Genomic DNA, 27789 nt, shown 5'->3' with positions numbered 1-27789 from the left:
AACCATGCCAGAAACATGCTAGTAACATGTTAATCATGCTAGTAGTTTGCTAACCATGCTCGAAACATACTAGTAACATGTTAATCATGCTAGTAGTTCGCTAACCATGCTAGAAACAAGTTAACAAATTGCTAACCATGACAGAAACATGCTAGTAACATGTTAATCATGCTAGTAACATGTTAATCATGCTAGTAGTTTGGTAACTATGCTAGAATCATGCTAGTAACATGTTATTCATGCTAGTAGTTCGATAACCATGCTAGAAACATGTTAGCAAATTGGCTAACCATGCTAGAAACATGCAAGCAAATTGGCTAACCATGCTAGAAACATGCAAGCAAATTGGCTAACCATGCTAGAAACATGCAAGCAAATTGGCTAACCATGCTAGAAACATGCAAGCAAATTGGCTAACCATGCTAGAAACATGCTAGCAAATTGGCTAACCATGCTAGAAACATGTTAGCAAATTGGCTAACCATGCTAGAAACATGTTAGCAAATTTGCTAGAAACATGTTAGCAAATTGGCTAACCATGCTAGAAACATGTTAGCAAATTGGCTAACCATGCTAGAAACATGTTAGCAAATTGGCTAACCATGCTAGAAACATGTTAGCAAATTGGCTAACCATGCTAGAAACATGTTAGCAAATTGGCTAACCATGTTAGAAACATGTTAGCAAATTGGCTAACCATGCTAGAAACATGTTAGCAAATTGGCTAACCATGCTAGAAACATGTTAGCAAATTGGCTAACCATGCTAGAAACATGTTAGCAAATTGGCTAACCATGCTAGAAACATGTTAGCAAATTGGCTAACCATGCTAGAAACATGTTAGCAAATTGGCTAACCATGCTAGAAACATGTTAGCAAATTGGCTAACCATGCTAGAAACATGTTAGCAAATATGCCTAACCATGCTAGAAACATGTTAGCAAATTGCTAACCATGCTAGAAACATGTTAGCAAATTGCTAACCATGCTAGAAACATGTTAGCAAATTGCTAACCATGCTAGAAACATGTTAGCAAATTGCTAACCATGCTAGAAACATGTTAACAAATTGCTAGCAATGCCAGAAACATGCTAGTAACATGTTAATCATGCTAGTAACATGCTAGTAGCTTGCTAATCATGCTAGTAACTTGCTGGGCATGCTAGAAACATGCTAGTAACTTGTTAGTCATGCTAATGACATAAATAACATGCTAATTATGCCAGAAACATGTTAGCAACTTGCTAATCATGCTGGAAACATGCTAGAAACATGCTAATCATGTTAGAAACATGCTATCAACTTGCTTGCCAGGCTACAAACATGTTAGAAACAAGTCAGTCTAGAAACATGCTAGCAATTTGGTAATCATGATAGAAACATCTTAGAAACATGCTAGCATCTTGCTAATAATGCTAGAAACATCCTAACAACTTGCTAATCATGTGAGAAATATGCTAGCAACTTGCTAATGACATGCTAATAACGCAAGTAACCTGTTAATTATGTTAGAAACATGCTATCAACATGCTAAAAACTTGCTAATCATGCTAGAAACATGCTAAAAACATGCTAACAATTTGCTAATCATGCTAGAAACATACTAAACATGCTAGGAAAATGTTGGAATCATGGTAACTACATTCTAATCATGCTAGCAATCATCTAATCTATCTATATAACGTTCAAAACTTTACGATTTTACAGCTGCTTTAAACTTTCAAGCTAGGCTTTCGCAAGCCAACCCAAAGTTTGTCTTGACAAACTTTTTTATCTAGTTAACCTTCATGTCATTCTGGCCCACAGAAGACAGAAAGTCATTTGGGTTTGAAAAGGAGTAAATGATGACAAAACATTCATTTTTAGGTGAACTGTCCCTTTAAGAAAAAAAGAGCCGTGTGTGACCTCGCCGTGACCTCTCACCTCCAGCTCTGGGGTCATGTCCCAGATGCAGATCTGTCCATCATGGCAGCCGGTGATGATGGTGGACAGATCGTCCATCACCAACAGGCTGGAGATGCAGTGAGTGGGTGCATTGCGGCCCCAAAGAACTATGGGTAACACCAGATTGTTTCCTGACATGTTCTCTGTGATACTGAAAAGAGAGAGACAACAAAAGAAAACCGTGATCAGACACAATCATTATTGGAAACTCCAGAAACACAAAAATGAGGAAGTGGAATAACCGGCCTAGATGAACAAACAGAGGCCTGAAATGTATATTTAATCAAATGTATGCTCATATAACATTGCATTTGCTGCTGATATGGTAGTAGAAAACAAACAAACAAATAAATTATATTATTTTAATATATATACACACTACCAGTCAAAAGTTTTTGAACAGTAGGATTTTTAATGTTTTTTTTTTTTTTAAGAAGTCTCTTCTGCTCACCAAGCCTGTATTTATTTGATCTAAAGTACAGCAAAAACAGAAATTGTTTAAAATATTTTTACCATTTAGAATAAGTGCTTTCTATTTGAATATATTTTAAAATGTAATTTATTCCTGTGATTTCAAAGCTGATTTTATAGCTTCATTACTGCAGTCTTCAGTGTCACATGATCCTTCAGAAATCATTCTAAAATGCGGATTTGCTGCTCAAAAAACATTTAATATTATTACTATGTTGAAAAGAGATAAGTACAATTGTTTTCAGGTTTCTTTCCTGAACAGAAAGTTAAGAAGAACAGCTTTAAAATAGAAATCTTGTGTAACATTATAAATGTCTTTATCATCACTTTTGAATTAATTTAAAGCATCCTTGCTAAATAATAGCATTAATTTCTATCATTTCTTTCCCCAAAAAAATATATATATTTTATTATAATAAATAAATAAATAAATAAATAAATATTTTATTTCAGATAAATGCTGATCTTTGGATTTTTTCTATTCATCAAAGAATCATGAAAAAAATGTACTCAACTGTTTTAAAGATTGATAAAAATGGTAAAAAATTGGCATATTAGAAAAATGCTGAAATTTCAGCTTTAATCACAGGAATAAATTAAATTTTAAAATATATTCAACTAGAAAGCAGTTATTTTAAACAGTAAAAACATTTTACAATATTGCTGCTTTTTGTAGCAGAAATTAAATATTTTTAAGTAAATTATTCAACAATTTATCAATATTTTCTTTAAAACAATATAAAAAAAAATACAGCAATTATATAAATTCTTTATTTAATAGAAAAAAAAATAAAAAAAAAGCTTTTAGAAATGTCCTTGATTAAAATATGCTTTATAGTCAATGAAACCTTCCAAAAATTATATACTGGTAATTCTTCATCTTTAAAAAAAAAAAAAGTACAGCATTAATAAAATGGCCAATTCGGTATTTAAAGCCCTTTAATTTATACTGGGTTCAGTTATTTATGATAAAATAACTTATTAATGACACTCATAAATATTATAATACACACGACAATAAACAAATACTCTACATGCACAAAATATATGAAAGAACAGACAGTGGTTTCCATTTGGGGCAAATGAGCGCCTCATGATTGACAAACATTACAGATTAACCTCAAACGGACAAAGTAATCAATCAAAATCAATATCCATCACTTAAAACAACATCGAAAGTCTCTAAAATCACACTCTCCAGCCTGTTTTAAGGGTTCAACAGAAAAATAACCTTCTGATATTGTCAGTGAAGCACAAACAAAGATTGAATTGCTAATTAAAATCACAATTTTAATTGAATTGAGATGGACACAGTGTGCTTGTTACGTAAGGCACAGATAAACGGACATCAATGACTCTGATGTAAGTACTATTGAACACTTCTGAAAGCGCCAGTCCAATAAAACACCACAAATCACGCTTTTAACTTCAACCACTGCTAGTTTCTGTTTTTATGTCTATTTTTTAATAAACCTTATTTGCAATCCAAGAACATCTGTATGAGCAATATTTAAATGACGATTACAACAAGTGCTTCAGAATTAAATGAGAGTTCAACAAAGCAAAGCATTTGTGCAGTCCTTATTGCAATAACATGCATTTATTCATTTAAAATACACCAAAACTATTCAAACACAGACAAATGCAAAAAGACAAATGACTTTACCTGACATGCTTATGTTTCCTCATATTAACCCTGAGCCTCCGAAACACCCGTTTAATTTTAACTAAGTGAACCAACTTCATTCTGAAACTATTCCTCTGCTGATTTAGAAACAATAAGACTGTTTCCAGCGCTGCCGTCTCTCTCAGTCTGACAGACGCTCACAACACAACAGCAGACGAATCAAACCAAACCCTTTCAGAGCAATCAATGCATGTTCATCCATAGAGACAGACACAGATTCTCTGATCGGCACCAACCAATAAATTCAGAGTGGTTCTGTTCTCTCTAAAAGTATAAAGATATTACATGTGGGAATATCAGACAGTTTTGAGATTATCTGCATTTAACAGAAATCTGAAAAGCATCTGTTTTGGTGATAGCATGACGAAATGCTACTGAACAAATCAAGCATCTTACAATATCAAACAACACCTTTAGTAAAGGTAATATCCATAATAAAACAAAACAAACTGCTGCTGCTGAGTGTGCAAATGCAAAACTGTACTAAATCTAAAATCTATAAGATGACCATGTGCCAGAAAAACAAAGCCGGATTGATTTTAAAATCATTTTATGGCCATCCAGTCTGTTTTAAAGTTCTTCAATAAAATCTGTCTGATGCATAAGTGGCCTGCTGATATAACAACCCTATACTGGGACATTCATGCATGCAACATGTTAAATAAATGAGAAATACAAGCTTAAAAAAAGTTTGCATTACATTTCAAAACAATAGCTGATCAGTACAATTTTTAATGCTTTTAAGAGAGACTTTTTTGCTCATCAAGGCTGTGTTTATTGGATTAAAATTACAGAAAAAAAAAACTGTATGCAAAGCTGAATTTTCAGCATCATTACTCCAGTATTCAGTGTCACATGATCCTTCAGAAATCATTCTAATATGCTGATTTATCATCAGTGTTGAAAACAGTTGTGCTGCTTAATATTTTTTTGGGAACCTGTGATACTTCTTTAGGATACTTTAATAAATAAACGCTAAAAAGAACAGCATTTGTTTAAAATAGAAAGCTTTGTTACAATAAACACCTCGTTTAAAGTTTGGGGTCTGTACTTTTTTTTTTTCTCTTTGAAAGAAATTAATACTTTTATTCAGCAAGGATGTGTTAGAATGATAAAAAGTGATAGTAAAGACTTCTATTGTTTGAAAAGATTTCTATTTTGAATAAATGCTGTTCTTTTAAACTTTTAATTCATCAAAGAATGCTGAAAAAAGTATCACAGATTACAAAAAAATATTTTCCAACATTGATAATAAAAGTAATAATCATGAGACACTGAAGACAGAAATAAATGATATTTTTAAATATATTAAAATAAAAAAACTGATATTTCTGAATTGCAATAATATTTCATAATATTACATTTTCCTGTATTTTTGATCAAATGAATGGAACTTTAAAGAAAACATTAAAATTCTTACTATAATTTAAATTTGTGTACATCACATTTACTATAACTGCACTATATTATAAATATCCAGCATCCTGCTCTATAAATAATGGCATAACATCTATGAATCCCATAACAGAATCACTCATTTTGGCCAGATCCATTCAGAATATTTGTAGATTTCAAATAAAATCTAATGCACAAAATTCTGCATAGTCAAAGTCTGTTTAATGTTTGTTTATTGCACATTTTGGTTCATTTCATATATGCTTACAAATGCTATTACTCTCAGCCCTTTAAAAAAAAAAAGTATTGCAGTTTATTAAATAAATGATTTATTTATTTAAACACCATATCAGCAGCAAATACTTTTTATATTAGAAACATTTCTCAAAGAAAATTATTCACCAATTTAACAAAATTTTACTTCCAACAATATTGTTTTAAAAATATAGCAATTGTATAAAAACTTTATATTTGATAGAAAATTAAAAATGTCCTCTGTAGAAAGCTTTTAGAATGAAATTTCTGAATATAACCATTTATTAATATCATTTAAAAAAGACTTTTCCAATAAAATATGCTTTCTATTCAGTATTGAAACCTTACAAAACTTATATACTGGTAATTCTTCACCTTAAAAAAGAATATACAAGTAAACCAAGCAAATAAAACAAAACAAACCACTGCTGAGTGTGCAATACTGTACTAAATCTATTATAAAACCTACAAAAGACAACCATGACCATGTGCCAAATTGATCTTATGTCTATCCAGTTTGTTTTAAACTTCCTCACATTTGAAGATGGGCCTAAAAATAAATTCCTGCATCATTTGGACTGACTGAGAAAATGGCTGATGAGGAAAACCATTTCCAAACAATCATTACTGCCGCAATTCCTCTACTAATACAGAAATGACACATTTTAATACAGAGTTCATAATGTAATCACATTATATTCACATATAGACAGTACACTGACTATAAGCAGCAGGTATTATTCACTAGAAATACTCTTATTTGGATTGAAAATGACTTGTTTGAACATTTTAAGCTGCAAAAATGCCATATATGTATTGATATATCATACAGTTTATAAATATGTGAAAGAAGCACTGTTTTTACATAATGTAAATTAGAGTGCATTGCATTTACTATAAGTGCACTATACTATGAATATCCAGAATCATGCTTTATAAATAACAACTATCAAACCCATAACAGAATCATTACTTTTGACACCAGGTCCATTCTGAATATTTGTATTCAAACTGAAAACGAATGCAATCATGGTCATATTTAGCAAAATATGCATATTTCATTGCATTATATTGCATATATTGGTTGGTTTAATTTAGGCTTATAAGCTACAACTGTTTAACACATTTGAAGATGGTGTCTGGGCCTAAAAATAATTCCTGTCCGGATCAATGATGCAGGGCTGGACTATTAGCAGGACTGATCAAGAAAATGTTCGATTACGTTTTAGTTTGATTTTTATGTGCATTTATGTATTTGTATTTGTATTTGTTGGTTTGTTTTTAGAGGGAAGTTTTAACATTCTGTCGAGGGTCTACAGATGAAAAACAGCCTCTTTGGCACATTTACAGCCATGTTTATTAATGAATGCAATCATGGTCATATTTTGCAAAATATATAATGCATTTTTATTGCATTATATTGCATATATTGGTTGGCTGATTTAATTTAAGCTTATAAATTCCATCAGTTTAACACATTTGAAGATGGTGTCTGGGCCTAAAAATAATTCCTGGATCAATGATGCAGGGCTGGACTATTAGCAGAACATTGTGCACTCATGTATTATTTTTTTTTTGGCATTTAACTTTTTTCATTTATCTTTGTTGGTTTGTTATACATGTATAAGATGCTCTGATTTGTTTTTTAGGGAGACTTTGTAACATTCTGTCAGGTCTACAAATGAAAAAAAGCCTCTTTGGCCAATTCTTGCACATTTACAGCCATGTTTATTAACATGCATTGCCCCTATAAACAAATAAACTAAACTGAATGACAAAACCTTTCCAAACCATCATTACAACTGCAATTCTGTGTAATAATACAGAAATGACACATTTTAATACAGATTTCATAATGAAACCACGTCATGTTTATGTCTGTGAGTACACTGACTACAAACAGTAGATATTATTGACTAGAATCACTCTTATAAGGATTGAAAATTATCTGTTTGAACATTTTGAGCTGCAAAAATGCCATGTTTGTGTATAGTGTTCATGTACATGTTGTGTACAGTGCGTGTGTAGATGTAGAAGTATACTGTATAATATGCATGTATATAATGTGAATATGTTTGTGTATGATACAAGTGTTTATGGACGTTATGTGTGTTGATCGTGGATGATGTTTTATGTATGTTTGTGTATGTATATCGTGTGTATATTGACCTCTGGCCCGTTCATCAGTGTTTATCATCATTATTATGTGACAGCGAGTCTCTATCAGTGTCCAGTCGTGTGACAGACTAAGTGTCGGTGTGTTTTACTCACCGGAGCCGCTCTTTATCGTCTCATATTCGTTCCGTCGTTGATTTTATGAAAATATCGCACCAACTCGGGTTAATTCCGCAGCGACTCACTGATCAGCTGACGGGAGCACGCTCGTGCGTCGTTACATCACACGGTGACGTCATACGCCGAGGCCTCTGCTGCCCTCCACTGTTTGTTTTGTTTTTATCACATTAGCGGCTCGAAATAATATCTTCACTATCAAAGCTGAAGTTTATTACAAAAATGTAAATATTAAAAATATATTTAAATCAGAAAATACATCTATTCTCTATATACGTTAGATATAGAGACACATATTACATAGAATATAATTATTTTGTTATTTTTTAATTACATAAACTCTACATGAACACTTATGACATTAAATCGATTGCCAGAGATAGATTAAAATACAAAATGAGGTGAAAAGGTCTGCAATACAAAACAAATAAACACAAATATAGTTGATTTTTTTTTTATTGTTTACGTATGAGCATAACCACATCATAAAGTAATTAATAACACATAAATCGTTTTAATGTAGTTGATATTTGATTTCATAACAGAGCAAAAACACCCAAATTACATTAAAATTAACTTTCAAGATGAATAAAAGCTAGATTAAAATAGCAATTAATGACAGAACCACACCTAAATTAATAAACAACAATAGTATATAGCTTTAAAATATTTGATTATTGTTTTCATAACAAAGAATAATGTTGTAAATTGTATGAAAGACCCAAAATACATCTGATCTTGATTAGCAAAGAAGAATAAAAGCTAAACTAAAACAATACAAGTAATAAAATAAAATAAAACAAATATGACAGAACCACACCCTACATTTTAAACTGAAATAAAAATTGGTTTGACATGAAAAATGTAACTTTTCAGTAACAATGTCATGTAAATATCAAACATTTCAACAGAAGTATAAATGACGTATTGTCCATTGCTTCTGATCTTTTAGAATAACTAATGCTTCACTTTAGAAACCTGTTTTTTACTTTGTTCACCCAGTAGTAGTGAAAACAAATGAAAAGCTTTGTTATTTTATGCAAACATGCTATAGACCGACGTCCTTGACCGTTGTGCTTTTTCTTTGATTTTTCAGCATCTTGCTTATCAAGTACTATATTTTCAAAACAAAGTCTTATAAAAAATATTAAAGTTAAAAGTTCTTTTCCATTCCAGTGCTCTGTGTCTCATATTTTTAAAAACAAAAAATGTACAATGATATTTTATATGATATATAAATATCAAGTACTTTTTATTAATATTCACACAATTTTTCTTCTCTGTGTTTTTTATTTTTTAAAAAGTAAACCTTTTTTGTGCAGAACTTTGGTTGCCACAAATAAAAGGAATTACATTTTCAAAGATCAAATGGTTAATTTTCATGCCTTCATTTTATTACCGCTGTTTCTAATATTAAATTTGTATTAAATCAAAACATTCAGAAAAATTTAAACACAACACAGAATTCAAATGTGGGGATAATATGCCCCTATTACTGCAAAACTGTTATTAAATTCTTAAATGATTAAAGTTGTATTAATTCAACTGATTAGACATGATTTTTATTAAAACGTAAGTAAACTTAAGGAAAAATTATATTTTAAAAAACACGGAATTGAGGCCCTAAAAAATGTATTTTTTGTTAAACTTCTTTGTTGTTGAAGCAACTACATGCAAGGTTTTGCCTTAAAATATCAGTTAAAAGTCATTTCCATGGTACACTGACTTCTAATGAGGTGAACAGCTTCTGTTACTTTCCTATATTTCATTTAAATGAGTTAGACTTGTTTTTTTTCTTTGAATGTAATACATCGTATCTTAATGTAGTAGTAGCTTCATGAAAACAAAATCCATTAAAATAGAAAAAAATAAAGCCGTTTTTATGTTAAAAATGCTAGCATTCAACAACCTTGATGCCTCTGTCTCTGCTTACACTGTGCAAAAAAAACCTAGTAAAAATAATGAAAATCGGATGATATCCTAATATGGTAAAAAAAAAAACTAAGTAGATTAGTTCAGAATTAAGTTTATAATAGAAGTATTCTATACTCCTGTTCTGTGTTCTGTGTGAATGTTAGTTATTCACTGCCATTAAATCTTTGTCTGTTTTCAACAAACTGTCTATCACTGATTAAAAAAAACTCATGAGGTAATAATAAATTGTCTAACCTCTATGCTTAATGTCTGTGCACCACTATAAAATTGTTTTCCAAAGTTGTAAATAAAATAAACTTTGCTAGAATACTTAAAAAACACTATTAGTCTTTCTACTTACTTTGTAATTATTTCTCAAATTTAACTAACTAGCAGTTTCTGAACGAAAATAGTTTCAAAAGCTTTTTTTTTCAGTGCAGTTTACTCTGCAACTTTCAGTTCAAGTAAAATTTCTTGCATTTGGAATTTTATTGCATACATATATTTCCAAACATATTTTAATATAACATATTTTTACTTATTTGAATTATCCCCCTCAGGGGCTCCCCTGGAACTCCTCCACCCACTCTGGAACTTTGGTCCCCTCGTTATAGTGGGCCCCTCTGTAATTCCGGCCCCCTCTGTATCCATGTGTTTCCCCAGTCATGTGGCCCCTGTTGTCCCCTCGGAAATTGGAGTTTCCCCTAAAATTTTGCTCCCCCCCGACACTGGGTTCCTCGTTAAAACTAGGGTCCCCTCTGTTACCGGGGCCCTGCTTAAGATTGTTATCCCCCCTTAAAATAGGGTTCTCGTTAAAATTGGGGGCCCCTCTGTTACCGGGGCCCTGCTTAAGATTGTGGCCCCCCCTGAAAATAGGGTTCTCCTTAAAATTGGGGGCCCCTCTGTTACCGGCGCCCTGCTTAAGATTGTGGCCCCCCCTGAAAACAGGGTTCTCCTTAAAATTGGGGGCCCCTCTGTTACCGGGGCCCTGCTTAAGATTGTGGCCCCCCCTGAAATTGGAGTTCTCCTTAAAATTGGGGGCCCCTCTGTTACCGGGTCCCCGTTTTAAATTGTGGCCCCCCCGGGAGCTGTCGATCTTTTGTAGCACAGTGAGCCTCAGGTCTTCCAGGTATTCTTTGGGATAAATGAGCAAATCTGAAACATCCCCCGTATCCCCTGGCAGGCTCAACTGGGCTCTGGGGGACAAAAAACATTTAGGAATCAGAGATGCTGCTGGTTGAGAGCCAGAGAATTTAGAAGAGAAATAGGAAACACAACAGACCTTTCCAATGTGCTCTTAAAGTTCTGTAAAGACAAGAAGAAAGAGATGCAAATTATTAATTAAAATGACATTCATATGTTTGCATTTGTTTTAATAAATAACACTGGAATTCTGAAGATGAGCGATTATTCGCACCTGCAGGAATGAATCATCTTCAGCTTTCATTTGCTGCTGTATATCTCTAAATGCACATTTGAGAGATATGATCTGTTCGCTGGTCTTCTTAGTCTTGTCCTTTATCATCTGACTCTTCTGCCTCTCTGCCTCTCGCAGCACTGTTATTCTGGCCACTGCTTCATTGCGTAGAATCTCACGAAGTTCCTCAAACTCCTTGTTGATCTTCTCCTCTGTTTCTTGAGTTTGAACCTGTCAATTAACAGCAAGATATAATGGCCAAATCTATAACACCCAGAAGTGCTTAAATCACAGGGATTATTTCAAACCTTATTACGGTCAGCAGTCTGATCCAAAGTCTGCTTAAAATTATCAAATATTCCCATTTTCTCCCTTAGTTGTACCAGTACAGCTTTAAGTTTATCCTGAAAGAAAAAAAAATGCATTTCAGTCTTCAGTTTTATTGATTTACTTTTTCTCTATTATTTGATATCACAGGAAATGTGTTTGAAGGGAGGGGTCAAAATGAACTGAAACCTATTGCCTAATTGTCCATTTTTTTATAATTCTGGATTTCTGTCACTCAATTTCGACTTTCTTTTCTCAGAATTCCCATTTTCTATCACTGTTTTGACTTTTTTTTTCTCAGAATTCCACATTTCTGTCACTCAATTACGACTTTTATCTCAGAATTCCGAGTTTCAATCACTCAATTTTAACTTTTCGTCTCAGAATTCAGAGTTTCTGTCACTCAATTCCAACTTCTTTTTCTTAGAATTCCCATTTTCTATCACTGTTTTGACTTTTTTTCTCAGAATTCCACATTTCACACTCAATTCCAACTTTTCTTCTCAGAATTCAGTTTTTATCACTCAATTTCAACTTTTTTCTCTGAATTCCACATTTCTGTCACTCAACTCCAATATTTTTTTCTCAGAATTCCCATTTTCTATCACTGTTTTTACTTTTTTCTCATTTCTGTCAATCAAATCCGACTTTTTTCTCAGAATTCCGAGTTTCTATCACTCAATTTTGACTTTTTTTCCCCTCAGAATTCCAAATTTCTGTCACTCAATTTCAACCTCTTTTTCTCAGAATTCCCATTTTTATCACTGAATTTCGACTTTTTTCTCCAAATTCCACATTTCTATCAATCAATTCCGACTTTGTTCCTCAAAATTCCGAGTTTCTATCACTCAGTTTTGACTTTTTTCTCCGAATTGCACATTTCTATAATTCAATTGTGACTTTTTTTCTCAGAATTGTCCTTAGAATTCCACATTTCTGTCACTTTTGATTGAATTGTGAGATAAAAAGTCACAGTTACCTTGTTTTAGTTTTTTATTCAGTGGTGGAAACAAGTTACCATAGATTAAAACTTGAAAAACACAATGAAATGACATTTGCAAATGTGCTTCCAAATCAACAGCTTGGTTTCACAGCTCAATCAACAGACAAAAACACATCTATTTATTCATTCTAGTGTGTGTTGTATATAGTTGTCATTGCAAAACCATTGTTTAATCTGTAAAATCAGTTTACTGACCTTATTATTGTTCACAGCTTCATTTATGGGACAGAAACTGTGGTCGGTGTGTAGTTTGGAGTCTCGACACACCAAACACACGGCCTGCTGATCATCCAGACAGAAGAGCTTCAGCTTCTCATTGTGAGCGCTGCAGACATTTTCACCTCCTGATGAAGAGCTTTGACTTCGCTCCTGTTGGAAGGTCTCACACAAGTTCTTCAAAGCCAGATTTAACGGAGGATCATCTAATGCTGATACTTCTCTGCACATGGGACATTCGTTAAATCCCTTACTTTCCCAAAACGCCTTGATGCAGCCTGAACAGATGCTGTGACTGCAGTTCAGAACAACAGGATTTATGAAAAAATCAAAGCACACAGGACAAGTGAAGTCCACCTCAGTAAAACCTTCAGAAGACATTTTACACTTCAAAATCTATTTTCAAAGTTTCACTTTCTGGTTTTAAGCTTCAAACAGCAGAGACTTTTCCAAATGCACATACAGACTGAGTTTGATGCAATATGAGCAGGTGCTTTATATCCAGTGGGAGGAGCTCAACTCTGCTTCATTCTGTTCTGCATCATCTGTACAATGCAGATAAACTGGATCATGTAAGTCTGAAGTGTTTTACTTCAACGCAAGATTCACTTCTGAGAGATCACCTGATTTTCTTTAGCCTGATTTAATGTTTAAAGAATGTATGGCACTTTTATGAGGAACAGATACGCGTGTAAAATGCTATCACTCAATTTTGACTTTTTCTCAATCTCTGTCACTCTCCTTTTTTTCCTCAGAATTCAGAATTTCTGTTACTCAATGTTGAATTTTTTTCTCAGAATTCTGAATCTATCACTCAATTCCAACTTTTTCTGAATCTCTGTCACTCCTTTTTTCCTCAGAATTCTGAATTGCTGTCACTCAATTTTGACTTTTCCTCAGAATTCCAAGTTTCTATCACACAATTTTAACCTTTTTTTTGCAGAATTCCAAGTTTCTATCACTTAATTTGGACTTTTTTTTCTCAGAATCTGTCACTCAATTCCAACTCTTTTTCTCAGAATTCCGAATTTCTATTACTCAATTTTGACTTTGTCCTTAGAATTCCAAATTTCTGTCACTCAATTCTGACTTTTTTCTTCAGATTTCCACATTTCTGTCACTCAATTTTTACTTTTTCCTCAGAATTCCAAGTTTCTGTCACTCAATTCTGACTTTTTTTCTTCAGAATTCCGAATTTGTCACTCAATTTTGACTTTTTTTTCTCAGAATTCCAAGTTTCTATCACTCAATTTTGACTTTTTCTCAAGATTCCGAATTTCTGTCACTCAGTTCTAACTTTTTTCTTCAGAATTCTGATTTTCTGTCACTCAATGATAATTTCCAGTAAATCTACAGTTAATATCAATAACATGCAGACATTGAGTAAAGACCCATTCAAGGATGATAGCTATAATGAAAACAAAAACTATTAAGTTTTAATAAGTTTTAAGAACATCACTTTCACACCAGCTAGAACAATAAAAACACAGAGGAACAACGTTGTTGGAATTCTTTCTGAATGTTTTTTTTCCCCAGCTGACAAACAATTCAAACATTGAACTAGTACTTATGGCTGTTTGATGTTTGTTTCTTGATTTTCCTCATTCTTGAGGACTGTAGATGATCTAGGTGTCAGCTGAATTGCTTATTGTTCATTCTCACTAATAATGTGAATGAGTTAATAAATACATATGCAAACCAATAGGCAAACCTCACTGCTGTCCACATTAATAGAACTGTCACACATCTTCTAACCAGTTTTTCTGTAGCTCTGAAAATGAAAGCAAAGCTTCTTAAGCTTCTTTGTTTTCCTTGAAAACAAAACTGATGAAATGAAGGCCCAATTCCTGTAAAACAACTGCTCGAGCCACTATGACATCTATCACCATGCATTGTGCAATTTGTTCTTTTTGACAATTGAATTCAGAGAAGGGATGTACACTACAGCTAATTACATTGCATTATAAATAATAATGCAACAAAAGATTAGTCAGCCTGAGCACAAGTCAAGATTGTTGTTTGTTACCATTGCAAGTATCTGTACACATGGCAGGCAAAAAAAAATCTCAAGAAAAGCCAGACGTGTACCATCTTAAACATTTAAGGGAATTCTATTAGTTAAGACACTGTTATTGCAGTCAAGGAAGTTTTATTCATAATGTTTCCCCTTTAAACCAGTATACAATTTCATACTTGTATTGTCTTTCACAAATGGCGATACAACAAGCAAGCTTATTGTTCTTTCCCAGTTTGACATTTGTGACCCTGGACCACAAAACCATTTTTAAAGGATCATTTTTGAAAGCTTTCCATTGATTTATGGCTTGTTAGGATAGGACAATATTTGTAATAAAATCTGGAATCTGAGGGTGCAAAAAAATCTAAATATTGAGAAAATTGCCTTTAAAATTGTCCAAATGAAGTTTTTAGCAATGCATATTACTAAACAATAATTAAGTTTTGGTAGGAAATTTACTAAATATCTTCATGGAACATGATTTTCCCTGACTTTCTTTTTTTGGCTTAAAAAAATAATTGTAAAAAAACATTTGACCCATACAATATATTGTTGGCTATTGCTGCAAATATACCCTTTCTACTTAAGATTGGTTTTGAGGTCCAGGGTCACATATAGCATACATAAAAATAGCTCCTCCCTACCTTACCATGTTTGATAAAACAACAGCAGCACAACAGCAGGTAATGAGGGTTGCCAGATTTACATAACAAAACCAGATTCAATGGTACTCAAATCTAGGCCAATCATAGCCAAAACTAACCCAAATGGGTTCTGGGGAACATTATTTGTTTCAACCATGGACTAAACAAGTATACAGTATAAAAGTAGACCAATTCTGGGGACAACCATGGGCTTGGCAACACTGAATGATTTTGTAACATAATTAAGTATGGTAACATAATGCAATTCAGTTCATGATTATTTGTATAGTGCTTTTCATGATATACATTGTTGCAAAGCAGCACAGAATGAATGTACTATTATTAATAATTAATTAATATCTTAATTATTTAATATGAATTCTTTTGCCTTTTAGTTTAGATTATGTATAGAACACAAAACACACACCACAGCAGAGACATTAAAGGGCTCATTGGATGCCCATTTCCCACAAGTTCATATGATTCTTTAGGGTCTTAATGAAAAGTCTTTAATATACTTTGGTTAAAAATTCTCAATAGTAGTGTAAAAAAACACCCTTTTACCTTGTCAAAATCAGCTCTGCAAAAACTCAACTCATTTTATTGCATGGGCCCTTTAAATACAAATGAGCTCTGCTTGCCCCGCCCCTCTCTGATGTGGGATTATGAGCTGTTATGTTTACTTTATCGGCATTTGGAAGAAAGGCCATTTGCAAAGATGCAATAAACCCTTCTACTCACTTCTGCTGTGGGTGAAGCTGCATCACGAACGATTCACACGAACATAGACGCATATGTAGATCGGGATCGGCACTTTCCTTTTTAAAAATGAAAGTAACGTTATCCTCTGCGTCTTCATTGGCTCAGATGTCGGAGTAAATGATGACTGCTATGTTCATTATTACAGCCAACAACAGAACACCTCAATCGCTCAATCTGAGACGTTCTTGTCTGCACCTGAGTCACACAATGGCGATCGGAGTCGGACTGTTTGAGCTCGGTGAAGGCGGGGCTAAGGTAAGGCGCTCATGTCAATCAACTATCGTGGGAGTGGCCTCTGTCTGTGTGTCGTCACACCGACAAGAAGCTGAGAATGACCTGATTTTAAAAAATACCACTGGGTGGATTTTTATCATTGTCACATTACTGTTCAAACAATATGGAAAAGTTAGTTTTGCATCTGATTTAAAACATGTTAGAGTGAATTAATTCACAAATGCCAGCAAAACAAATGTTCTATTTTCATGTTAAACATTGAGTAATCTTTGTTCTACTCAATTCTTCAGTACAAACAAAATTCCATCTTCTTCAGTTCACTGGTAAGATGACCAGAGGACCATTGTCACAGCGAACACCAAACCACGGGTAGACTCTCTCAGTGAACTTCTGTGTGAAAGTGTGTATGTATGTGTTTTTGAGAGGATCGATGAATGACAGTTTTTCTTTGTCGTAGTTCAGCTGAACTCTGATTTTCTGAAGTTTATTCTTCACTGGCAGGGGAGGCGATTTCTCTGGTGTAATGAATGGATAATATTCACCAGAGGAATACCCAAGAACCCAGAGTCCTTTCTTGGTCAGAATGTCACCTTTTCTCTGAGCAGATTCCGTCATCACACCGAAGGTCCAATTTGTGAGGTCTTTCACCTCAATGTCCCAGCAGTGTATTCCTGAGTCAAAGCCCTCTGAACCAAGAACACACTCCCAGCAGTCGAATCTCTCCAGATTATCAGGAAGCAGCTTTGCCTGATCGCTGAATCGCACACTGGTCAGATCCTCAGACACCATGAGATTACAGTGAGCAGTGTTGGGGTCCAAGGTCACTGGAGCTGAAGAGAGAGAGTCAGGAAACATTATGATTTTTAAATGTTTTAATGAAGTCTCTTTTGCTCAGCAAGGCTGCATTTACTTGATCGAAAATACAGTAAAAACTGTCAAATAATATTTTAAAATCAAACTGGATGTTGGCTTGAGAAAGCCTAGCCTGAAAGTTTGAAGCAGTTTGTTAAAACTTGAAGTTTGAAAGTTTAAATAGATGTTGATAGCATGTTTCTAGCATTATTAGCATGATTAACACGATGTTAGCATGTTGCTAGCATGATAAGCAGGTAACTAGCATGATTAGCATTATTTTGCTAACATGTTGCTAGCATGATTCCATTTTTACCATCATTAGCATGGTGCTAACATGTTGCTAGCAAAAGCATGTTGCTAGCATGATAAGCATGGTGCTAACATGTTTCTAGCAAAAGCATGTTACTAGCATCTTTTTAAGCTTAATTAGCATGTTGCTAACATGCTCAAGCATGATTAATGTTTCCATCACAATTGGCACAAAAAGCATGTAAGCGTGCTGCTAGCATGTTTCTAACACGAATATGTGACCCTGGACCACAAAACCAGTCATATAAGGTTAAATTTTACAAAACTGAGATGTATGCATCATATGAAAGGTCAATAAATAAGCTTTCTATTGATGTCTGGTTTGTTAGGATAGGACAATATTTGGCCGAGATACGTCTATTTGAAATCAGAAATCTGAGGGTGCAAAAAAATCAAAATACTGAGAAAATCACCTTTAAAGTTGTCCAAATTAAGTTCTTAACATTGCAGATTACTAATCAAAAATTACATTTTGATATATTTATAGTAGGAATTTTACAAAAATCTTCATGGAACATGATCTTTACTTAATTTCCTAATGATTTTTGGCATAAAAGAAAAATCAATTATTTTGACCCATACAATGTATTTTTGGCTATTGCTACAAATATACCCCAACGACTTAAGACTGGTTTTGTGGTCCAGGGTCACATATTTTGTCTCTAGCATTATTAGTGTCAGGATTTGGATTTCTGCCCAGCTGTGTTTCTTTCTTTCTCTCCATTTTTCGTGTCTGTGAGTTGGTGTATCCTGGGGCATGGCTAAGCACTCCTCTCTGTGGCTGATTGCTGAATGTGAATCACCTGTTGCCATCAACTCATCTGCCTCCAGTATTTAAACCTTGGGTCTTCAGTGATTCTCTGCCAGATCGTTTGGTCTGCCTATGTGGTACTATAGGCGAAGGCCTTTCAGTGTCTTTTTGACCAGATTTAGTGTTATGTGTTTCGCTGTAGTTCTTATTTTGTTTCTTCTGTACTTTAGACTTCACTCCACTTGCAATCCACTTGTTAACATGTTGCTAGCATGTTTCCAGCATGATTAGCATGTTGTTAACATGTTGTCGACATGTTGTTAACATGTTTCTAGCAAAAGCATTTTGTTAGCATGAAAAGCATGTTACTAGCATCTTTTTATCATAATTAGCATGTTGCTAACATGCTTCTAGCATGATTAGTGTTTTTATCACAGTTAACACAATTAGCATGTTAGCATTCTGTTAGCATTTTTTAAACATGATTATCATGTTGCTAGCATGATTTGCATGTTTTAACATGATTAGAATGTTGTTAACACGTTTCTAGCATGATTAACATGTTTAACCATGATTCGCATGTTGTTAGCATGCTGCTAGCATGATAAGCAGGATATTAACGTGTTGTTAGCATGTTGGTGGCATGTTTTAACATGATTAACATGTTGTTAACAAGTTGCTAGCATGTCTTTAACACAAGTAGCATTGCGCTAACATGTTTCTTGCAAAAGTATGTTGCTAGCATGATTAGCACAATTAGCATGTTAGCATGCTGCTAGCACATTTCTAACATGATTATCCTGGTGCTAGCATGTTGCTTACAATGTTAAATAGCATGATTAACATGATTAGAATGTTTCTAACATGATTAGCATGTTGTTAGTCTGTTGCTAGCATGTTTCCAACATGATTAGTATGTTGCTAGCATATGTGTCTAACATTATTATTTTGCTAGTATATTTTTAGCATGATTAGCATGTTGCTAGCATGTTTTAACACGTTGTTTAAGATATTCATTAAGGTTTGCTAGTAACAGAGAGTTTAAACAGTTTCACAGACTAGGCTTAAGCCTAATCCTAGACTAAAATGTAAATCTGAGCTGTTTCAACTGAAAGAAACTTGCACTGACTGATCTTACAAAATATCAGTGCCTTTGTTTTGTCTCAAGATCTAAGCACGTTTATAAAAATGACTACGGCCTAATCCTGGCTTAGTCTAAGCCCTGTCTGTGAAACCAGGCCTAAAAATACAGCTACCTAAGTCAGACCAGTCAAAAGGTCCGATAAGAGTTAGGTGGTTGTAGCTTTAGGAGATACAGTCCAAACTTTGTCTCAGAAGAAGAAGCAGCAGCTTAAACAGCAGATCTGTAAGCTGGCTTTTTCAAGTAAAAATGACAACGTTTTCTACGTGAATATCTGTTGAAATGTAATTTATTCCTGTGATCAAAGCCAAATTTTCAGCATCATTACTTCAGTGTCACATGATCCTTCAGAAATTATTTAAAATTTGTAATGTTTCCAAACTTTTGACTAGTACAGGATGTGTATATGGTACAAAAATCATCAGAATGATGGCAGAAAAGCTTTAATGAATTCTGCTCTACTTACTGTATTCAACATGTTCCTGAATCTTCTGTAACACAGTGAACTTCAGGTTGCTCAGGTGTTTTGGAACATCGATCAGCATTTCTGAAATGTTCTCTGGATCTGAAAGACCATACTGACCTCTGGAAACACATTCAGGAGTCACATTAAAGCGGTCATCAGATGCCCATTTTCCACAAGTTCATATGATTCTTTAGGGTCTTAATGAAAAGTCTGTAATATACTTTGGTTAAAACTTCTCAATCGTAGTGTAAAAAAAAAAAAAACGCCCTTTCACCTTGTCAAAATCAGCTTTGCAAAAAAATCAACTCACTTTATTGCATGGCTCCTTTAAATGCAAATGAGCTCTTCTTGCCCCGCCCCTCTCTGATGTGGGAATATGAGATGTCATTTTTTGCATTTAGCGGCGAAACTTGCCAACAAGCACATTATTGAGAAAGGCCATTTGCAAAGATGCATAAAAAAACCTTTATACTCATGATCAGGAACGACTCGCACGAACATAGACGCATATGTAGATCGGGATCGGCGCTTTCCTTTTTAAAAGCGAAAGTAACGTTATCCTCTGTGTCTTCAGCAGCTCAGATGTTGAGAGTAAATGACGACTGCTATGTTCATTGGTCTTCCTCTGCACCTGAGTCACACAATGGCGATCGGAGTCAGACTGTTTCAGCTCGGTGAGGGCGGGGCTAAGGTAAGACGCTCATGTCAATCAACTATCGTGGGAGGGGCCTCTGTCTGTGTGTCGTAAAACCCACAAGAAGCTGAGAATGACCTGATTTTAAAAAGGGGATATTACTTTTAACAATGAAAAAATACCACTGGGTGGATTTTTTATCATTGAAGGGTGGTTGTGGACACAAACTGAACATACATTAATGTTCAAACAACATGGAAAAGTGAGTTTTTCGCATCCGATGACCCTTTTAAGAACAATATAATTCATAAGAGAAACAGGAAACAAAAATACAAACCTTTTTAATGTACCCTTTAAGTCCTGTAAAGAAAGCAAAGAAATTATTCCACAAAATTTTAATTTCTGAAAAAGACTTTATACTCCAAATGTATACAAACATTGAAACCCATTGGCACCTGCAGGAATGAATCATCTTCAGCTTTCATCTGCTCCTCTGTGTCTCTGATTGTACGTGTGAGATATGCAATCTGTTTGCTCATCGCCTCGATCTTGTCGATCATCCTCTGACTCTTCTGCTTCTCTTCCTCTCTCAGTGCTGTTATACTGGCTTCTTCTTCATCGTGTAGAAGCTGGTGAAGTTTCTTAAACTCTTCTTTAATCTGTTTCTCGGTGCAGTCAGCCTGAACCTAAATTCACAGAAATATCTAATCTAATCAAACTAGGTCCATATCAATGGGGGAAAAAAACTATGTATAAACCTTGAAATATCAAACCTTAATATGTTTAGCAGTTTGATCCAAATTCTGTTTAAAATTCTCAAATCTGGTCAGTTTTTCCTGTAAGTGGTTCAATAAATCCTGGAGTTTCCCCTAGAAGAAATTTAACAGAAAATAACATTTTTGTAAATTAAAGTAAAACATCAAATCATTAAGAAACATTATGTAATGCTTAACAGATCATTAGTTACACTGCAAAAAATGCTTTTCTTACTTAGATTTTTGTCTTGTTTCCAGCCAAAATATCTAAAAAATTCTTGAATCAGGAAGGATTTTCTAGACAAGTAAAAATTGTTGTATTGTTTTTAGTAAAAACAAGTCAAAATTAAGTGAGTTTTTGCTTAAAACAAGCAAAATAATCTGCCAATGGAGTAAGAAAAAAAATCTTATTTCAAGCAGACAACTAGATTATTTTTCTTACCCCATTGGCAGATTATTTTGCTTGTTTTAAGCAAAAACATGTTTAATTTTGACTTTTTTTTCTGAAAACAGGACAATATTTTTTTTTTGGTCTAGAAAATCCTTCTTGATTTAAGAATTCTTAGATAATTTGGCTGGAAACAAGACAAAAAATCTAAGTAGGATGCTTTTTTTGTCTTGTTTCCAGCTAAAATGTCTAAAAATTCTTAAATCAAGAAGGATTTTCTGGACAGAAAAAAACAAGTCAAAATAAAGCAAGTTTTTGCTTAGAACAAGCAAAATAATCTGCCAATGGAGTAAGAAAAAAAATCTTATTTCAAACAGAAAACAAGATTATTTTTCTTATTCCATTGGCAGATTATTTAGCATGTTTCAAGCTAAAACACTTAATTTTGACTTGATTTTTCCGAAAACAAGACGATAATTTTTATTCGTCTAGAAAATCCTTCTTGATTTAAGCTTTTTAGATATTTTGTCTGGAAACATAAAAATTCTAAGTAAATCATTTTTTTGCAGTGTATATTCACAGCTGGCGATAAGTACTTTGAACTTTTAGCTGCTGTGACATTTGTGTTAGAGGTGGTTAGTTAATTTCTTGCAAACCCTGTTTTTATGATGCCTCAACATGGATTTTATTCCTACATCAACAGGACAAAACAAATCAGTTTTTCAGGAAATCGCTTATTTATCAAAACAACATGTTCTCATATAGGAACCAAACCCTGTGCACTTTAACCAATCCTTAACTTACTTATATCACAGCTCAATATCAGCAAAAGTGTTGTGCATTAACAAAAGCTTTTAGTAACTGCATATGCTTAAAATCTGTTACAATCAATTTCATTTTTTAAGAAGGGCATGTTCATGTGAATCTGTAAGCATTTTAATGTATTTGCAACAATGATCTGTTAATCATTAGGAGCTAAGTTTATTACTAGACATTAACAAGCAAGCAAAGTAATCTGCTAAGCAGTATATAATGCTTGTTTATGATCTATTAATGAAAGTTATTACCATATAACGCATTCCAGGCCAAGATTGATCAAGCTCAAAGTCGCTCGATACAAGATCTCGGTAAAAAAATAATGCAATTTTTGATGGAAAAAAATTCTTTGATGTTGCATAACTTTGTCAAAACAACACAACGAATGGACAATGCTGTCCAAGCTAAAGGCAACCCAACAAAACATTTCTATTGGCCAGGTGGTGCATTTGTCATTGTGAATAATCGTTGATGTCTGATTATTTCTTAAAATCATTTCTCTTACCCTACTATCCGTCAGAGCTTCATCTATGGGACAGAATTTGTGGTTTCTGTGTTTTCTGGAGTCTCGACACACCAAGCACACGGCCTTCTGATCATCCAGACAGAAGAGTTTGAGCTTCTCATTGTGAAGGCTGCAGACTTTTTCATCTCCAGTGGAAGATTTCCGTCTTCTCTCCTCTTGGTAGGCCTCACACAGGTTCTTCAAATTCAGATTTATTGGAGGTTCCTTTGAAACTTTCCTTCTGCAAAGTGGACATGTTTTATGTCCTTGTTTTTCATAAGATCTCTGAAGGCAGTATTTACAGATGCTGTGACTGCAGGAGAGAAGAACAGGATCGATAAAAATGTCATGGCACACGGAACAAATCAAATCGTCCTCAGAAAAAGATCCAGACGACATTTTAGAAGTTACACGTCAATCCTTCTACGAAGTTTCACTTTCAGTGAAGTGATAATCTGGTTCGACTCTCAGCCGTCTGCTTCCATTCAGAACACTAGAGTAATATTAATAATCATTAGAAAGAATAATAATCTCCAAAGTATTCAGCTCTCAGCGTCGACTGAACTATAATCTGGTGTGAAGGTCCAAAGTACATTGTTTTACAGTATATTGGCTTATATTGGTATCGTTCAGAGTTCAGTTATTTCACATCATAAGCACCAACCCATATCATATCATATCATATCATATCATACCATATCTTATCTTATCTTTCAGGTCAATGCATTTTTATCTGCTGAATAATTTAATAACAATCTCTGTTTTTACTTTCACTACTATTTCACAAAAAATAGGTTTCACACTAAAAATGCTTTTCTTACTTAGATTTTTTGTCTTGATTCCAGCCAAAATATAAAAAAAAAAAAAAAAAAAATTAAGAAGGATTTTCTAGACAAGTTATTTTCTTGTTTTCAGAAAAAAAAAACAGTAAGAACAAGCAAAATAATCTGCCAATGGGGCATTGGCATCATTTTTTTTTTTTATTTCAAACAGAAAACAAGATTATTTTTCTAACCCCATTGGCAGATTATTTAACTTGTTTTGAGCAAAAACTTTTGTTTTTTTCTGAAAACAAGACAATAATTTTACAAAATCCTTCTTGATGTAAGCATTTTTATGTATTTTGGCTGGAAACAAGACAAAAAAAATCTAAGAAAAGCATTTTTTGCAGTGCATAAATTAAAATCAGATTTCCTGCAGTTACATTGATAAAAATATGCAATAACACAGCAACTAAAAACTAAAAAGACTAAAAACCACACGTAAAAAAAAAATTGGCATCATGATAATGGCTTTTGCACAAAAGACTACTGTTTGAATCCCTTTAAACAGATTCTTTTCTTACTTAGAACTTTTGTCTTGATTGCAGCCAAAATATCAAAAAAGATTTGAAATCAAAAAAGATTTTCTTGACAAAGTAAAAGTTATTTGCTTGTTTTCAGAAAAAACAAGTAAAAAAACGAGTGAGTTTTGCTTGTTTTAAGCAAAATCTGCCAATGGGGTAAGATTTTTTATTTTATTTTATTTCAAACAGAAAACGAGATTATTTTTCTTACCCCACTGGCAGATTATTTATTGACCTCTTTTTTCTGAAAACAAGACAATTATTTTTACTTGTCTAGAAAATCCTTCTTGATTTTAGAATTTTTATATATTTGGCTGGAAACAAGACAAAAACAATCTAAGAAAAGCATTTTTTGCAGTGCATAAATTAAAGTCAGATTTCCTGCAGTTACATTGATAAAAATATGCAACAACACAGCAACTAAAAACTAAGAAGACTAAAAATCACCAAAAAAAAAAAAAAAAAAAAAAAAAAAAAAACTGTGGCATAATGATGATGACTTTAGCACAAAAGTCTACTGTTTGAATCACTGTAATTGTTCTAAACAAGATTATTTTATTACTGATTTTTTGTCTTGATTACAGCCAAAATATCTAAAAAAAAAATGTAAGTCAAGAAAGATTTTCTAGACAAGTTAGTTATGTTCTTGTTTACAAAAAAAATAAAAATCAAGTAAAAAACTAAGTGAGTTTTGCTTGTTTCAAGCAAAATAATCTGCCAATGAGATACACTGCAAAAAATGCTTTTCTTAGAGTTTTTTTGTCTTGTTTCCAGCCAAAATATATACAAATTCTGTCAATTCAAGAAGGATTTTCTAGACAAGTAAAAATTATTGTCTTGTTTTTAGAAAAAAGAAGTCAAAATCAAGTGAGTTTTTGCTCGAAACAAGTTAAATAATCTGCCAATGGGGTAAGCAAAATAAAACTAGTTGTCTGCTTGAAATAAGATTATTTTTCTTACCCTATTGGCAGATTATTTTGTTTGTTTCAAGCAAAAATGCACTTGAAAACAAGAAAATAATTTTTACTTATTTGAATTGTCAGATATTTTGGCTGGGAACAAGACAAAAACATAAGTAAGAAAAGCATTTTTTGCAGTGTAAGCTATTTTATTTATATTTCAAACAGAAAACAAGATTATTTTTCTAACCCCACTGGCAGATTATTTTGCTTGTTTTTAGCAAAAACTCACTTAATTTTGACTTGATTTTTTCTAAAAACAAGACAATAATTTTTACTTGTCTAGAAAAATCCTTCTTAAGAATGTTTAGATATTTTGACTGGAAACAAGACAAAAATCTAAGTAAGAAAAACATTTTTTTTGCAGTGTCCAAATTACAAATGATGCAAATAGTTTTCTCAAAACACTGTGCACAAAACTCTGAAATGTTTTCATAATAGTTCATACAACCAACCAATACTTTAAAATATTTTTAAAAAGTTATTGTAGCTTCTTAAATTAAACAAACAAAAATCTGTGATTTGTGACCCTGGAACACAAAGCCAGTCTTAAGTAGCACAGGTATATTTGTAGCAATAGCCAAAAATACATCCATTTTTCTTGTATGCCAAAAATTAATTATGTAAAGATCATGTTCCATCAATATATTCTGTTAATTTCCTTTGGTAAATATATCAAAACTTAGTAATATGCATTGCTAAGAACTTCATTTGGACAACTTTAAAGGTTTTTCTCAATGTTTCGATTTTTTTGCCCCCTCAGATTTTTAAATAGTTGTATCTCGGCCAAATACGGTCCTATCCTAACAAATACATCAATGGAAAGCTTCCAGATGATGCATATATGTCAATTTAAAAAAAAAGTACCCTTACAACTGAAATGAGGTTTTCCTAATCGTTTACACATTTCTCAATTGCTGTAGAGAAACAATAAAAGGGAAACTATACAAAGAGCAGAGTGCAGTGCAAGTCTACAAGGTTGTGGAGTGGGTAGAGAAAGGGGTGTGATGAGAGAGGAGAAGAAGAGTGGAACAGGTTGAAAGAGATGAGCAGAAAGGAGGATGTGAGAAAAGCACTGGTGGAAAGAGCAAGAGCAAAAACTGTAGACATGAAGACATGGACAGAGAGGAAGTGCCCAAACAAGCATGTGTTTATGGCTGTGTTGATTGTTTTGAAAGCAATTACATTAGATTCAAGAAAAGTGTAAAATCGATTGAGAAAACTGTAAAGGGATAGCTCACCCAAAATGATGAAAAGTCATCATTTGCTCACTCTTGTGTTATTGTAATGCTATGCCTGATTTTTTTTCCCCCCAGACCACAAATAGAACAAAGAAATATCCCATTCAAGCTCGTTCACATAATGGCAGTAAAGACCAGAATCAAGTGAATCAATCAGAAAACCAGTGTTACTTTTAAAAGTAATGCATTACAATATTGAGTAACTCCCTAAAAAAGTAACCAATTACGTTATTTAGTGACTTTTTATGGAAAGTAATGCGCTACATTACTTTTGTGTTATTATTTAAATCTGGGCAGAGCTTGCTTGTTTGTTTTTTAATATAAAAAGCTTTATTTTTGGCAAATGTAAAAGCCTTTTCACACCAAAAGCCTCAGGTTTAGAGAAAAGTAAATTCACGTCTGTAAAAAAGAAAAAAGAAAAAAAAAGTCAACTCTTCAGCAACTAAAAAAAAAAGGAAAACAAATGTTAGATTATCTTGAGTCATTTTTGCTTATTAGTATGGACGAATAGGATCATCGAAGGTCGGCAACAAATTAAATACATAAAGGATATTTGTATTATTTAACATTTAATTATTGCAGGTTTGCATTGAATTTCACTGTTTTTATTCATTTTGAGAAACACTATCGAGATTTTTTTTAGAGATGAATTAATGCATGTTCACATTTATTCTAGAACTAAAGTAACATCTTGCTCAGGAGAGCTTTTAATCAATAAATTGGGGAAAAAGTAACTGCCGTTATTTATTTGAAAAAGTAACGTAGATATTTTCTTGTCAATTGAAAAGTAATGCGTTATGTAACATGCGTTACTTGTAATGCGTTACCCCAACACAGCACAGAATGGTCCGGCGTTAAACCAAAACAACAACATGAGAGACAGGTTTGGTAGTTTTTTTTTATTTTTTATAAAAGTGAAAAACTCATTCAATTAACATTACGATTCCATTATTTTTCAACAGTACAAAAGGCTACAAACTGTAATTGATTCAGTGATATTGCCATAGATCTGCATTTTCTCACTGGTATGCGTCTATTTACACTA

General features: G+C 33.3%; 2 protein-coding genes across 2 annotated transcripts in view; both read right to left on the bottom strand.

The window, feature by feature from the left end:
* add1 (adducin 1 (alpha)) overlaps window positions 1-27789 on the bottom strand; it is a 97703-nt gene that overhangs the window by 4323 nt on the left and 65591 nt on the right. The gene's annotated exons all lie outside the window — the stretch shown is intronic.
* LOC141292508 (E3 ubiquitin-protein ligase TRIM39-like) lies at window positions 15785-23753 on the bottom strand. Its single transcript, XM_073824536.1, has 6 exons — window positions 23200-23753; window positions 21509-21604; window positions 21191-21421; window positions 21073-21095; window positions 20102-20220; window positions 15785-17409 (listed from the first exon to the last, which is right to left on the bottom strand). Exons 1-6 carry the CDS (start codon window positions 23596-23598, stop codon window positions 16892-16894), a joined length of 1386 nt encoding a protein of 461 aa, XP_073680637.1. The 5' UTR covers window positions 23599-23753; the 3' UTR covers window positions 15785-16891.

Source organism: Garra rufa, chromosome 19 (genome assembly GCF_049309525.1).
Source record: "Garra rufa chromosome 19, GarRuf1.0, whole genome shotgun sequence".
Classification (NCBI taxonomy): domain Eukaryota; kingdom Metazoa; phylum Chordata; class Actinopteri; order Cypriniformes; family Cyprinidae; genus Garra; species Garra rufa.
Note: the sequence above shows the minus strand (reverse complement) of the source record. Positions and strands in the feature narration are given on the sequence as shown.